Source organism: Oryctolagus cuniculus, chromosome X (genome assembly GCF_964237555.1).
Source record: "Oryctolagus cuniculus chromosome X, mOryCun1.1, whole genome shotgun sequence".
NCBI classification, from domain to species: Eukaryota; Metazoa; Chordata; class Mammalia; order Lagomorpha; family Leporidae; genus Oryctolagus; species Oryctolagus cuniculus.
This window is the reverse complement of record NC_091453.1, coordinates 130831329-130846923: the sequence shown is the minus strand read 5'-3', so window position 1 is coordinate 130846923 and position 15595 is coordinate 130831329. Positions and strand designations below refer to the sequence as shown.

Below are 15595 nucleotides of genomic sequence, written 5' to 3'. Positions count from 1 at the left end.
ACCATATTTTCTTGCATATACTTGCTGGCTTCATTTTCAACTACATGAAGAACTTTATTCAGTATTTCTTTTCATGAGTATTTGGTCAATCATTTATTTCTTCAAAAACATTTACAGAGCATCTACCATAAGCAAGAAAGAGTTTTAGGTGCTGGAGATATAGCAGCAAACAAAACAAAATCTCTGCTCTCATGGAGTGATTAGGCTATTGGAGTGAAAGAAATAGTAGAGACATTTTTGTCAGCACTATGAAGAAGAAAAATCAGGCATATTAAGGGGAAGGGGAATTATTACTTTTTAAAGGGTGACCAAAGAATGCCTCTCCGATACAGTGGGATTTTCCTGAGACCTGAGGATTGTGTGTGAATCAGCCATGAGAAATTTGGGAAAAGAGTGAGGATGTATTAGCTGTAAATTATCTGTCTTATGGTATTTTATATTAACATCAGTCTTAAATAATAATCTAGTTGGCTATAAAATTTGGGATTTACAGTTACTTTTTCTTTCGGGATTTTCAGGATATATTTTTATTATCTTTCTCTTCTTGTTTTTAAGAAGTCTACTATCAAATTATTTTTTGTAGGTAATATGTCCTTATTTTATTGTTTTCCTGTTATACTACTTTTAAAATATCTTCTTTGGTATTCTCTAATTAGTCTATGTGTGGCTTGGATCAATTTTAATCTATTGAGTTTGTAACTCATTTTTCTTTAAGCTAAGGATGAATATATTTGAACAATTTGGGAAACTTCATTATTAGTGCATCGAATGTTTTTTCCTTCTTATTTTGTGTATTCTCTTATATTTAGAATCTAAATAGACATATGCTGAATCTTTTCCTTTTGTCTAAGGTACTACACTGCTCTTTCATGCTTCCATCATTTATCAGCCTGAAATATAAACCAAGCATTTTTCCTCATGTACATCTTCCAGTTCACTAATCTGTCATTAGTGATATCTAATCTTCTATGTAACACATCAGTTTTAAAATTTGAATATTATTTTTCTTGTATGGAAGGTCAACCTCAGATTTTTTTTTCAAATCTCCTTTTTATTTCTCTCTATAACCTTTGTAATTTTACTTAGAGTTATTTCTGAACCTCTATTTGATAATTCTGTTATATAGAGTCCTTGGAGGGGGGTTAATTTAGTTGTGTGTTGCATCTGCTGACTCCTGCTCATGACCATTTCCTTAGGAATTTTGTTGTGGATTGTGAGCTTATTTTCACCAAGTCCTTGGGCCCCTGCACCCACGTGGGAGACCCGGAGGAGGCTCCTGGCTCCTGGCTTTGGATTGGCGCAGCTCTGGCCATTGCGGCCAACTGGGGAGTGAATCACCAGATGGAAGACCTCTCTCTCTCTCTCTCTCTCTCTCTCTCTCTCTGCCTCTCCTCTCTTTGTGTAGCTCTGACTTTCAAATAAATAAATAAATCTTTAAAAATATCAAGTTTTGCTTTCATAGTGATTGTTCTATCAGTCTTTGATGTTCATATGGGATTATACATAAGTAAATACAAAATAAGAAGTTTGTTCTTATTAGAGATGTCTTCACATAGAGAATGAAGCTCTTGCCTTTTCATAAGCAGTCTTGTAGTCAGCTTGTCTAATATGTGAGGTGTGTTGGCAGTAATCTTTGTAAGCAAAGCCTTGTCAGATATATTATTTCCATATTTGTTGTTCATCATGGCATTGTGTCTCTATCATTATAATTTGCCTGACTCATCAACAACTACTGTGTCTCTGCATCAGAGCTTGTAAGGTAATTAATATTTGCTAGGAGTACAGCGGGTCCTCAAGAACTCTACTGAGACAGTGTTCTCTCTCTTTTTGTTCCTAGGAGTACACTATTGATGTATTTTTTCGACAGACATGGCATGATGAAAGACTAAAATTTGATGGACCCATGAAGATCCTTCCACTGAACAATCTCCTGGCTAGCAAGATCTGGACCCCTGATACATTCTTCCACAATGGCAAGAAATCAGTGGCTCATAACATGACCACACCCAACAAGCTGCTCAGACTGGTGGACAATGGAACCCTCCTCTACACAATGAGGTCAGAGAGTAGTTACCCTCACTCAAAGTATATTGGGTATAGGACTGGGATTGAAAGTGGTGTGTTGTAAGGGATCCATTAAATATTCTGTCAAGTTTATGCATATAAATGTATAAAGTGCCTAACACATTTGCATTTATACACCTAATATTCAAGATACACATATAAATATCTACACATAGGAATATTCTGAGACACACAGAGATACATGTTTATGACATAAAAATGTTTCCACACTCAGAGACACATGTGGACTAACATATAGGGACGTATTATTCAAAGATCCTTAAATGCACAAGATACACATCCATGAACACTGTGATCATCAAGATTTGCTATATTTAACTGAAGCAACAAATTTTACTTATGATGAAGAATTGTGATGCTCACATGAAATAATGATGGATATTTTCTGGAACCTAAAGTGTTTATATATATATATATATATATAAATGAAACATTATATTAAAGTTTATTTTATGCCACATTGCCTGAGGATGCTGAGGAGTTTGATATAAGTGAAGTTTCTAAACAATTTAAGATTTTACCTTTTAGACCCTATATATGAAGTGTGTATGCAGAATATATAATTATATATAGCAAGCAGTTATATGTATGTGTGTGTTGGGGTATTGAAGCCTTCACAATATATTTCATACATTTCTACTTCCCGATGCATAAAAACTATCACAATTTTATATGATTTGTGACTAATTATTGTCATTAGTTATTAGGTATTGAATTTTATTGCCAAAAATGATAACTTTGAAAGCATTTACGGTAAAATATGATTCTTTGCTCCAACACTAAAACATTTGTTATTTCTTGTGTTGAATTAACCTTTACTGAATGGATAAATGCAGTCATTCAGTGCACAATGAAATTCATTGCATTCCTGGTAAATATGTAGTGAGCAAGTAAAGTATGCTTGCCCTTATACTAGTCCCTTACAACTTAAAATTTGGTATTTATTGATGTTTTTCTAGGAGAATTTGGGAGGCAGGGACATGGCTAAGGAATAACTGATAACAAATACTTAACAGAAATGTTGAATGAGAGAGGAGATGAGGGAGATGAGAGACTAGAGGAGAAAGGAGCATAGAACAGATAAGAAAATTATGAACAAAACATGGAATGTGGGTAAAAATTGGAAGAAGAATGAAGAAGGAAAGGGAAGACTAATCACATTGCTATATATATGTATATAATTTTGATTTATATGTATAAAATCTGGGATAATAAAGATGGGAAAAGAGAAAGAAAATGAGAAGAGATAATAAAGAATAGAAATGTTGAGGAGATAAAGGAAAATATGGAGTAAAATATTAAGATATCCTAAAGAGACGGGAAAGATGATGAAAGAAGAGAGGACATAGAGAAGTAAAAGAAAGAACACAGTAGGAATTGAGTAAGAGGGAGGGACATTTTGGATGGAGGAAAGATAAGTATTGGTTCATTTATTTATTCCCCAAACACAAGTTTGGACTTCCTAATATATACATGGTCTTAGACTAAGTTCTGTGTATGCAAATATTAATGAGACATGACCTCTTCCCTCAAGACAATAACAATATAATAGGAAAGACTTAATTAGGTAATCACAAACAATATTAACTGAACTGCTGAATATGTGGGTAATTGTGGAAGGGTAGAGGGTCATTTAACTCATACTACTTTTCAGTCAGGTTGAACAAAGAGTCCCTGGAAGAGGGAACACTTAAACTCCTGTGTATTGGTAATAATATTAGCTTTTATATGATTATATAAGTAGAATGTTTTAAAAAAATTTGGGTAGAAGAAAGAGGGAATAGAGAGAAGACATTCTAGACAGGTAAAACTAAACGAGTAAGTTGCAGATAATGAGATGATATGCTTTTTAAGCAAGAGAATGAAGTGGTCAAAGAAATAAAGAGTTTAAAAAGATCAAAGTGTTGAATAATAACAGTAGTAAGATGATAGTTAACATCAACATAGTACTTACAGTGTGCCAGACACTACTTTAATAATATAATGTCTCTGTGAGATAAACACTCTTATCCCCACTTTATGGATTAGGAAACTGAGACTTAAAGTTCCCCTAGGTAGTAGATGGTCGAGCCAGAATTCATGTTCTGGCTCTTATTTAAACATTTTTACAATATCATTTGTTATTACAAAGATATCAAGTAATATAGATTCTTCTATATTATTATTATTATTCTATTCTTCTATTTTTTTTTTTTGACAGGCAGAGTGGACAGTGAGAGAGAGAGAGAGAGAGAAAGGTCTTCCTTTTCCGTTGATTCACCTCCCAATGGCCGCTGCGGCCAGCGCACCACGCTGATCCGAAGGCAGGAGCCAGGTGCTTCTCCTGGTCTCCCACGCAGGTGTAGGGCCCAAGGACTTCGGCCATCCTCCACTGCACTCCCAGGCCAGAGCAGAGAGCTGGACTGGAAGAGGGGCAACCAGGACAGAATTGGTGCCCCGACCGGGACCAGAACCCTGTGTGCCAGTGCCACAGGCAGAGGATTAGCCTAGTGCGCCGCTGCACCGGCCGTAATATAGATTCTTAAACTATGCACAAGGTTTGGTACCATGGAGGACATCCGTGTTCCTCACAGATATGTTTCAATGAAGTGGCTTGTACAATGGAAAGTTTTTAGGAGTTAGAGTAGAGGAAGAGGAGACAATGAATATAGAAAATTCTTTTGAAAGGGTTGATTAACAATGGAAGGTAGAGAAATGTAACAGCTACATTCAAGGGGCAAATGAATAACTGCCTTTGTTTCCCATGAAGAAACTGATACATACTTATGCAATGGCAGAAATGAGACAGTAGAAAACAAGGACAGAAGAGAGATATGAATGAATAAATTTATGAAGGAGAGTATGGAGAAAATAGAGCATTAGTAGAGGAATAAATAGAAGGGAGACATGCTTGTAATAAAGGGAAGAAAATATAAGAGTTTGTAGAGGGGATATAAGAGCATTATTTGTTGAAAAAAGGGATTAGAGTAGTTGGAAACGGAAGAGAGGATTTGCAATGAGGTGGTTGGAGGGATACAATGATGAGGAGGAGATGCGGATGGCTAAGCAAATAGAGGAGGAGCTAGAGGGAAGAGAGAATAATGGGCAGGAAAGGACTGAATACTGTAGAAATTCAGAATAGCAGGGGGAAAGAATAGGGAATGAATGGGAACAATGAAGAGGAGAAACTAAACAATAAAAGGAAGAGAGGTTTCAGTTTTGGAGGAGGAGGAGAAAAGATAGGGGGAGATAAGAATGTTGAAATATGAAAAAAAATGCAGATTGAAGAGGACAGAGGATGAAGCAGAGCAAAGGAATAAACACTCAAAAATAAAGTTGAATGAATGGGAATATGATAGCCACTGGCTATAAATTCTAGCCTAACTCGAACAAGAAAGTGAAGTTTTATGAGATAGGAATATATGTGGGATGTCATTGTGTTACTCTGAAGCGAAGAATGGAGGAAATGAAAAGTATAGGAGGGGCTGGCGCTGTGGCACAGCGGGTGAAGCCACTGCTTGCAGTGCTGGCATCCCATATGGTTGTTGGTTCGAGTCCCGGCTGCTACACTTCCGATGCAGCTCTCTGCTATGGCTTAGGAAAGCAGTAGAAGGTGGCCCAAGTCCTTGGGCCCCTGCACCCGCGTGGGAGACCAGGAAGAAGCACCTGGCTCCTGGCTTCGGATCAGAACAGCTCCAGCTGATGCAACCAACTGGGGAGTGAACCAGCAGATGGAAGACCTCTCTCTCTCTTTCTCTCTCTCTTTCTCTGCCTCTCCTCTCTCTGTGTAACTCTGACTTTCAAGTAAATAAATAAATCTTAAAAAAATTACAGGACTGTGATGAAGCGCTTCATTTCCTTACACAGGAAATGGCTCACCTGAGATTCAAGGAGGTAGATCTGGAGGAAGAGCTGTGCTCAAAGCAAAAAAGCTGGGCTCTTTATGGTACCACAATTGATTCATCTAAGTGACATGCATTTCACACACTGTCTGCTTTTTCCAGCCCTTCATCTGGTTACTAATGTTGCTGCTTGCCTGTTACACAGGGAGTGTTAAACAGGGAGTGTTAGTTGTTGTGCAGCACTCTTATTATTATTTTGACCCGTGAAAATTTTATCTGGATTCCATGGAAAAATTACTGAAGGAAATTTTCCTAGAAAAATCTGACCATGCACTATGTGGGTAAGTAATTAGGGCAGTGTAGAAAGAAGACTCCCCTTGCCTCATCTTGAGAGCTCAGAACAACCATAAAAATGCAGGTCAAAGCTCATTATGTGCTGCTTACTTCACCATCAGGCACACTAAAATTGGTACCATACCTCAAATATTAACAGAGTCCCGTCCAAGCTGATATACACGTTTTTGAAGCCTTTTCTATTATTCAGACATGGCTATACATGGTATTTCATCTCATTTAATGATATCTTATTGATATGGATATGGATAAGCATGCTGATTGTATTTTTCTTTAAAACCTACTATATACATATCACATAATATATGTCAGTAAAAACAAAATCCCACTGACTACTGAATAGATGGGACAAATATTCATTTAATTTAACTATACCTTATCACATTGACTTGAGTCATTCACTTAACACATTTACAAGCGCCTATTATGCTCAAAATTCTGGAATATGTGGTGAGCTAAAGATAAAATAAGTTGTAGTTCATTCTCTTGATGCCCTTAAAGTCTAGTAGTTAAGGAGACATGTGTACAGTTAACTGCACAAGAATATAAAGTCCCTTAAATACAGGGCGTTGCAAAATGCAATCCAGTCATGGGATAAGAAGCATAAAATTATATGGGGGTATCAAGGAGAGCTGCAAAGCAAGGTGATGCATATAATTCTCTCTTTAATTTTGAAGGATGTGTAGGTCACAAGCAAATAAATGAGGTAAAGGGCTCTAATAGTTGAGGATATTGCAGACAGGAGAAATACCTTGCCCAAAGACATGGATGATGGATATTCAAGCAGTTCATAAATTTTGCAAATTACAAGAAAAATTGTGCATGAATTTATTTTTTTGCATCAAATACTTATCTTTTTTAAAGATTTATTTGAAGGGCCGAGTTACAGAGAGGCATATATATAGAGAGAGGTCTTCCATCCACTGCTTCTCTCAATTGGCCACAATGGCCAGAGCTGAGCCGATCTGAAGCCAGGAACCAGGAGCCTCCTCCAGGTCTCCCACGCGGGTACAGGGGCCCAAGGACTTGGGCCATCTTCTGCTGCTTTCTGAGGCCATAGCAGAGAGCTGGATTGGAAGAGGAGCAGCCAGGACTCCAACTGGCGCCCATATGGGATGCTGGCATTGCAGGCGGTGGCTTTACCTGCTATGCCACAGAGCCAGTCCCATAAACGAGTCTACTTTTTCCAGTGACTTTATGAAGTACTCTCATATTTGTGAATTGGCCTCATGCATGATAAAACTCACACCTCTTGTGAGACGTCATGGGTAAATAGAGATTACTATGGGAGCAGTGGGGAAATATGTACAATAAATTCTAGCGAAAATTGTCTTTAAACTGAGACCTAAAAGATGTAAGAAGTAAATCAGATGAAAAGATAGGGATGTACTGTTCCATAGAGAGAGTTCACCAGATATGAAGGTCATAGGAATGAGAGATGTAGAGGTGGTTCATGGAAAAAACTTAAAGAAGTTCAGTGTGACTAGAATAAAGTATGGTGAAGAGAAGCATTCTAGACTGGGAAGAGATGCTTATAAGCTATGTTGGCATAAAATGGGTATCCACTGAGGAGTTGATTTCAGAGGAAGGAATCAAATACATTTGCATTTCAGATAGATCACTGTGGGAGCAGTGTAGAAGGCAGACAGGAGGAAGGCAAGCCTGAAGATGATGAAATGCTTAATTTGATAGCTGCCATAATACTGGAAAAAATAATACAAATAGGAACTGCTATGTCTTGAACACCCACTGTGTGCAAGACACTTTAGGTAAAACATCTCTAATCTTCACAACTATTTAATATAGGTATAAAATATGTATACTATTGCTTTTGCACTGATCCAGTAGTTGATTCTGAAAAAATCAAAATGACTTGCACAAGGTGATGCCCTTATTAGGAAAAAGTAGATCTATCTTTTTTAAAAAAGATTTATTTATTTACTTGAAAGTTAGAGTTACACAGAGAGAGGAGAGGCAGAGAGAGAGAGAGAGAGAGAGAGAGAGAGTCTTCCCATCCAATGGTTCACTCCCCTGATGGCTACAACAGCCAGAGCTGTTCTGATCTGAGCCAGGAGCCAGGAGCTTCTTCCGGGTCTCCCACGTGGGTGCAGGGGCCCAAGGACTTCGGCCATCTTCTACTGCTTTCCCAGGGCACAGCAGAGAGCTGGATCAGAAGTGGAGCAGCCGAGATTTGAACTGGCGCCCATATGGGATGCTGGCACTGCAGGTGGCGGCTTTACCAGCTAAGTCCACAGCGGCGGCCCGTATCTGTCTTAAAGATACCATTTTTCACACTAAAAGAGATTTTGAAGAAGGATATGAAGATATGGTTTGCTCACAAATTAGAATGATATTTGGTGCCTGACGGAAGGTTTATGCATTCGGGATGTTGTATGGATCATTTCTGTAAGCAAAGACATCTCCTAGGATACTGAAAGTACTAAAACATTCTATAAGTAAAATTATGTCCTCCATGTTAACATTTACATTGAATGAGAAGGAGTAAGAAGCTTTTGGAAACGGCAATGATAAGGAAAATTTGTAGGAATTATAGCCATATAGCATACTTATTTGGAAGGATTTCTACATGAAAGGTGAGGGTTAATAATCTGGAAGTGATATAGAATACATTTGTCCTGTAGTTACAATAAAGCATGATTGGCTTTTAAAAAGTGAGTGACATGATGAGCTCATTGGTGCTAATACAAATTGATGAATCCAAGTAAGTACAACAGTTCAAATATGACATGAGTATATTTTTTGCTCCTTAAAGTTCAAATCAGATTCTCCTCACTAATAGGCATCTTATTTCCAAGTGCTGTTTCAGGAACCCAAGTTCCTTTAATCTGGTGGTTCTTCTACATTCCATATATGTTTTTCAGCACCATTGTGCTTGTCTGTATCAAGTGAAAACAAGAAAGAACATGGAGAATGGTTATTTTAAAGGGGCAGTTAGGCCAGGTCTTGTGCAACACAGTTGTTTCTACTGACATTGCTTTGAGTAGAATTATGTTATGGAGACATGCCTAACTGCAAGGACAGCTGGGAAAAGAAATATTGCTTTGTGCCTGAGATAAAATGGATATAGTAAGTGTCTGCAGACTTCAGTTTTATTTTTTAATAAATTCAATTTCAGATTAGAAGACCAACTGGAGACAGCAATACAAGTTAGTAGAGCATTTCATAGTCCAGAGAAGAAATGGGAATAAATGTGATAGGCATGTGATTTGCTTGACATATATCTTGGCACATGCCCACCCTGGGAGGCTTTTGTTTCTGTTCTCATTGTTTCCACTTTTAATCTGAGGTTTTAGTAAAGTGAAATCACACCAGTAAGTGGCAGAGCAAGTGGAGAGAGCCAAGTCACTATTATGCTAAAACAACCCCCCCACCATATCCCACCACTTCCTCTAATGAATATTTGGGTTACCAGATTTAAAATAATGAGTCTGAGGTGGACATGACAAACTGCAGTTGGAAATGCATGTCAAGAGCTCAAGAGAATTCTAACACAATGGAAATCTGAAAAATTGTATATATTGTACAAATATCCATCTAATTGTCTAGGTTTAGCTAGACAATAGTTTAGGTTTAGCTGAAAATTCTATGAAAATAGGCACTAGTTTCTCCGTGTTGTCATCAAAAGGAAAGAGGTGTTTTGAACCAGTTAAGAGAGGGTTATTATTATATTCAGACAATTGTGCTTCCTTTACTCTTTTGATATATGATTGGGTCAGTTTTGCTTATTTACTTGTGATGTTTCAAAGACAAATTATATGAAAGATCAATTCTTAGTGATTCCAGGAACTCACTTCGCCTAAATGTTAACAGCAAAGCTTTTACTTTCTAGTTTAGATGTAAAGAACTTTCATTTGAGTTTCCATAATAGCGAGTGCCTCTGAAGTGATTAGGAACCAAGAAAAGTATTCGGGCTAGATTGTTAGTTCTATAGGACTTAATGTAATCAGACCAGCCAAGCATTGATAGCTTTATTTCACAAGTTCTTTTTCATAATGACTTTTGCTGTAGGGGATCCCACCTGTGGTTTCTTAATCATTAAGCTAGCAACTAACTCACAGAGTCACACTTAGTAAGCCTCACTCTAATGAACAAAAATAAGAGAACAAAAGAGTTGGTATGGCTCATTTTTGGTTCAGAGAAAGCTTAGAATTAGGTAAACAGCTAGTAATAGTTAAGTCTTCAGTCAATCACAAGTTAGTCTGTGCCTCCACACAGTGATATCGACCCATTTCCTCCAAGTGCTCACAACCCAGGAGGAAAGTCTGCTCACATTTGTTTCATTTTTGCCAGTTCCAAATAAAAATCAGAGCCTTGAAAAAGACCCCATTTACTCTCAAAAGCAAGAAGGGAGTCTCTAGGCAGATTCTGTTAAAAAACTAGCACAAAAGAGATTTACCATTAACACAGCCCTTCTTGTCCCAAAGAACCCCACTATTTTAAACACCACCCCCAGCCAGAATGAAAACCCTGTGTTGCAGTGGAATGAACGTTACAGCAGGAGTTAGGAGTTCTGGAAATGAATATCAACTCGGGCACAGATTAGCAAAGTAACGTGGGCAAGACATTTCCCTCCTCTAGGTCTCCGTTTCTTCTTCCAAGAAATGTGATTGAAAATATTTTCTCCGCCTGTCTCTCTAAAATATTTATTGAGGGGCCTGCGCCATGGCGCAGTAGGTTATCCTCTGCCTGCAGTGCCAACATCCCATACGGGCGCCACTTCTAGTCCTGGCTGCTCCTCTTCCAATCCAGCTCTCTACTATGGCCTGGGAAAGCAGTAGAAAATGGCACAAGTCCTTGGGCCCCTGCACCTACATGGGAGACCAGGAAGAGGCACCTGGCTCCTGGCTTTGGATCGGTGCAGCTCTGGCCATTGCGGCCACCTCGGGGAGTGAAGCAACAGACGGAAGACCTCTCTTTCTGTCTCTCGCTCTCACTGTCTGTAACTCTATCTCTCAAATAAATAAATAAATAACATCTTTTTTAAAAAATTAAAAAATATTTATTGAGCCAAGAAGCATTTATCAATCATCTGCTACACACCAAGCACCATATAAGGGATGAAGTTGCAATGATGAACAGAGACCCCTCTCTCAAATTGTTCGCAGTCCTGTGCAGAATTCAAACACACAGATCCTGATAATCCTATATGATAAGGACCAAAGAATTTCTTTGAAGTGCTTTGAGATTTCTGTGAGCTAAAGCACTATGCCTGTAGGACATAGACAAAGCAGAGGTAATATTTGAGAAGAGACTTGAAGGGAATGCGTTGCCCTTTGAAAGAGCAGATGACATTCCAGGCAGGAGGAAAAATAACAATGTATATAAAAAGATAGATACACTAGAGCTTTGTTTAGTGCAATCACAAGTATTTGCAGATGGCTGGAGAGTGGGAAAGTGTGTCAGAAAATGAGACTAGAGCAACACCTTTGAGGTAACTGAAAATTCAGAGGTACATCTTATGCAAGCTAACTGCAAGAGTAAAGTGGTGGCCTTTATTTCTGAGTGCTGAGCCTCTTGTCTATAAAGGATTTAATGAAAGCCCTAAGACAACTGTGATTTTTGTGACTAATGTGTTTCTTAGTTTGGAGGTTTGGTAGAGGTATATTTCAGGTGACTCATTCTGCACTGATAATGGCTAGTAGTGATTTACTATCCTTTCTTTTTCACCATTAATCTCAACTCCTGCCCTTTACTCCGTGAATATAGAAATAGGCTGCCTGGCACCTCGGCAGCTTCTGAAGCAGTGTTGTCAGTACTTCAGTTTTTAGAAAGAACACTCCTCAGAGTGCAGAGCAGATTGTTCCACTTCTTAAAGGCCAAGTTGACAGCCTGCCTACAGTGGGGATCATTTTGAACCCCAAAAGCCCTTTTTCTCTCTGAAGTTTAGGCTGCTCAATTATGATAGCCTGACTGAACAAACAATACATATATCCAATAACTTAATTTTTGGTGCACTACATAGTGTGAGAAATTTTATTTCCTATAGGTTTTCCCCTTATTTTATGCTCCCACTTTTGTTTTATTTATTTATTTTAATTTTTAATCAGTCTTTAACAGATCAATGTGCTTTGTAGATACAATTCTAAGAACATAATGATATTCCCTTCCTCCCTCACTCCTGTCTCTGCCTCCCTCCCTCCCTTTCTGTCTCTCCCTCCCCATTCTCCCTCTTTCTCATTTTTTTTTTTAGTTCTTGAGATAATATATTTTAAATTTACGTTAAAGTAAAAAGACTTAATATTTCACTAAGTAAGAAGTATAACAAAGCAAAAAGCAAAACGACCCTAGTTTATAGGGAATATAGATAATGGCTATAAAGACTAATTGAAGGGAAAAATGACCATTTTACCCATATGCAAGAAATTTTAAAGTAATCACAGATCATTACAACTATAGTAGTATAACATTATTTTTTTTAAAGATTTATTTATTTTTATTTCAAAGTCAGAGTTACACAGAAAGGTCTTCCAATCCAATGTTTCACTTCCCAGATGGCTGCAATGGCTGGAACTGTGCTGATCCAAGGCAGGAGCCAGGAGCTTCTTCCGGGTCTCCCACGCAGGTGGAGGGGCACAAGGGCCTAGGCCATCTTCTACTGCTTTCCTAGGCCATAGCAGAGAGCTGGATCAGAAATGGAGCAACCAGGACTAGAACCCAGAGCCCATATGGGATGCCGGTGCCTCAGGCCAGGGCGTTAACCCGCTGCGCCACAGCACCAGCCCCATAGTATAACATTCTTTTTTTTAACTTTTATTTAATGAATATAAATTTCCAAAGTACAGCTTATGGATTACAATGGCTTCTCCCCCATAACTTCTCTCCCACCCGCAACCCTCCCCTTTCCCGCTCCCTCTCCCCTTCCATTCACATCAATATTCATTTTTCAATTCTCTTTATATACAGAAGATGAGTTTAACATACATTAAGTAAAGATTTCAACAGTTTGCACCCACATAGAAACACAAAGTGTAAAATACTGTTTGAATACTAGTTATAGCATTAAATCACAATGTACAGCACATTAAGGACAGAGATCCTACATGGAGAGTAAGTGCACAGTGACTCCTGTTGTTGACTTAACAAATTGACATTCTTGTTTATGGCATCAGTAATCACCCTAGGCTCTTGTCATGAGTTGCCAAGGCTATGGAAGCCTTTTGAGTTCACGGACTCTGATCATATTTAGACAAGGTCGTAGTCAGAGTGGGAGTTCTCTCCTCCCTTCAGAGAAAGGTACCTACTTCTTTTTTTTCTTTTTTTTAACTTTTATTTAATGAATATAAATTTCCAAAGTACGACTTATGGATTACAATGGCTTCCCCCCCATAACGTCCCTCCCACTCACAACCCTCCCCTCTCCCACTCCCTCTCCCCTTCCATTCACATCAAGATTCATTTTCGATTATCTTCATATACAGAAGATCAGCTTAGTATAACTTAAGTAAGGATTTCAACAGTTTACTCCCACACAGAAACATAAAGTGAAAAATAATAGATGATTTTTTTTAATGATGATGAAATCAGATCAGACCTATTGTCATGTTTAATCGCAGTGAGAGTCAAGTTTGGAATTGATAATTTCTTTCTTTTTTTTTTTACAGAAGATCAGTTTAGTATGCATTAAGTAAAGATTTCAACAGTTTGCACCCCCATAGAAACACAAAGTGAAATATATTGTTGGAGTACTCGTTATAGCATTAAGTCTAAATGCACAGCACATTAAGGACAGAGATCCTACATGAGGAGTAAGTGCACAGTGACTCCTGTTGTTGACTTTACCAATTGACACTCCTGTCTATGGATCAGGAATCTCCCTATGCTCCAGTCATGAGTTTCCAAGGCTATGGAAGCCCTCTGAGTTCTCCGACTCTTATCTTGTTTAGACAAGGTCATAGTCAAAGTGGAGGTTCTCTCCTCCCTTCAGAGAAAGGTACCTCTTTCTTTGAAGACCTGTTCTTTCCACTGGGATCTCACTCACAGAGATCTTTTGCCAGAGTGTCTTGGCTTTCCATGCCTGAAATACTCTCATGGGCTTTTCAGCCAGATCCGAATGGCTTTAGGGCTGATTCTGAGGCCAGAGTGCTATTTAGGACATCTGCCATTCTATGAGTCTGCTGAGTATCTCACTTCCCAGGTTGGATCACTCTCCCCTTTATTTATTCCATCGGTTAGTGTTAGCAGGTACTAGACTTGTTTATGTGCTCCCTTTGACTCTTAGGATGACCTATTCTTTCCACTGGGATCTCACTCGCAGAGATCTTTCATTTAGGGTTTTTTTTTTTTTGCCAGAATGTTTTGGCTTTCCATGCCTCCAATACTTTCATGGGAGGGAAGAGATGTGCAATTCGGGACATGCGAAGCTGACTTACCTCAAACGGTAGAGTTAGAAACATACCAGGGGATTCCAATTCAATCCCATCGAGGTGGCATGTACCAATGCCATCTCACTAGTCCCCGTGATCAATTTCTGTTCACAATTGATCATAATGATAGGACTAAGAACCAAAGGGATCACATAAACAAGACTAGTGTCTGCAAATACTTGCTGATAGAATAAAAAAGGGAGAGAATGATCCAACATGGGAAGTGAGATACACAGAGGACCCATGGAATGGCACATGTCCTAACAGCACTCTGGCCTCAGAATCAGCCCTTAAGGCATACGGATCCGGCTGAAATGCCCATGAGAGTGTTTCAGGCATGGAAAGCCAAGACTCTCTGGGGGAAAAAAAAACCTAAATGAAAGATCTCCACGTGTGAGATCCCAGTGGAAAGAATGGGTCATCAAAGAAGGAGGTACCTTTCTCTGAAGGGATGAGAGAACTTCCACTTTGACCATGGCCTTGTCTAAACATGATCAGAATCTGTGAACTCAGGGGGCTTCCATAGCCTTGGCAACTCATGACAAGAGCCTAGGTTGATTACTGATGCCATAAACAAGAGTGTCAATTTGTTAAGTCAACAACAGGAGTCACTGTGAACTTACTCCTCATGTAGGATCTTTGTCCTTAGTGTGCTGTACATTGAGATTGAATGCTATAACTAGTACTCAAACAGTATTTTTCACTTTATGTTTCTGTGTGGGAGCAAACTGTTGAAATCTTTACTTAATATATGCTAAAATGATCTTCTGTATATAAAGAGAATCGAAAATGAATCTTGATGTGAATGGAAGGGGAGAGGGAGTGGATAAGGGGAGGGTTGCAGGTTGGAGGGACGTTATGGGGGGGAAGCCATTGTAATCCATAAGCTGTACTTTGGAAATTTATATTCATCAAATAAAAGTTAAAAAAATTTAAAAAATTGAGAAAAAA

General features: G+C 38.5%; 2 protein-coding genes across 7 annotated transcripts in view; one reads left to right on the top strand and one right to left on the bottom strand.

Annotated features, from left to right (window-relative positions):
• The window catches only part of LOC138847567 (uncharacterized), a 668340-nt gene that overhangs the window by 378584 nt on the left and 274161 nt on the right, over window positions 1–15595 (bottom strand). The window lies entirely within an intron of this gene.
• The window catches only part of GABRA3 (gamma-aminobutyric acid type A receptor subunit alpha3), a 327873-nt gene that overhangs the window by 187893 nt on the left and 124385 nt on the right, over window positions 1–15595 (top strand). For all 6 annotated transcript variants that reach the window (XR_011385360.1, XM_051833856.2, XM_051833857.2 and 3 more), the window contains exon 5: window positions 1838–2058. Coding sequence is in view for 5 of the 6 variants with exons in the window: in XM_051833856.2 (XP_051689816.1) it covers window positions 1838–2058 (221 nt within the window). In the remaining variant the exon portion in view is untranslated. The remainder of the gene's footprint in view (window positions 1–1837; window positions 2059–15595) is intronic.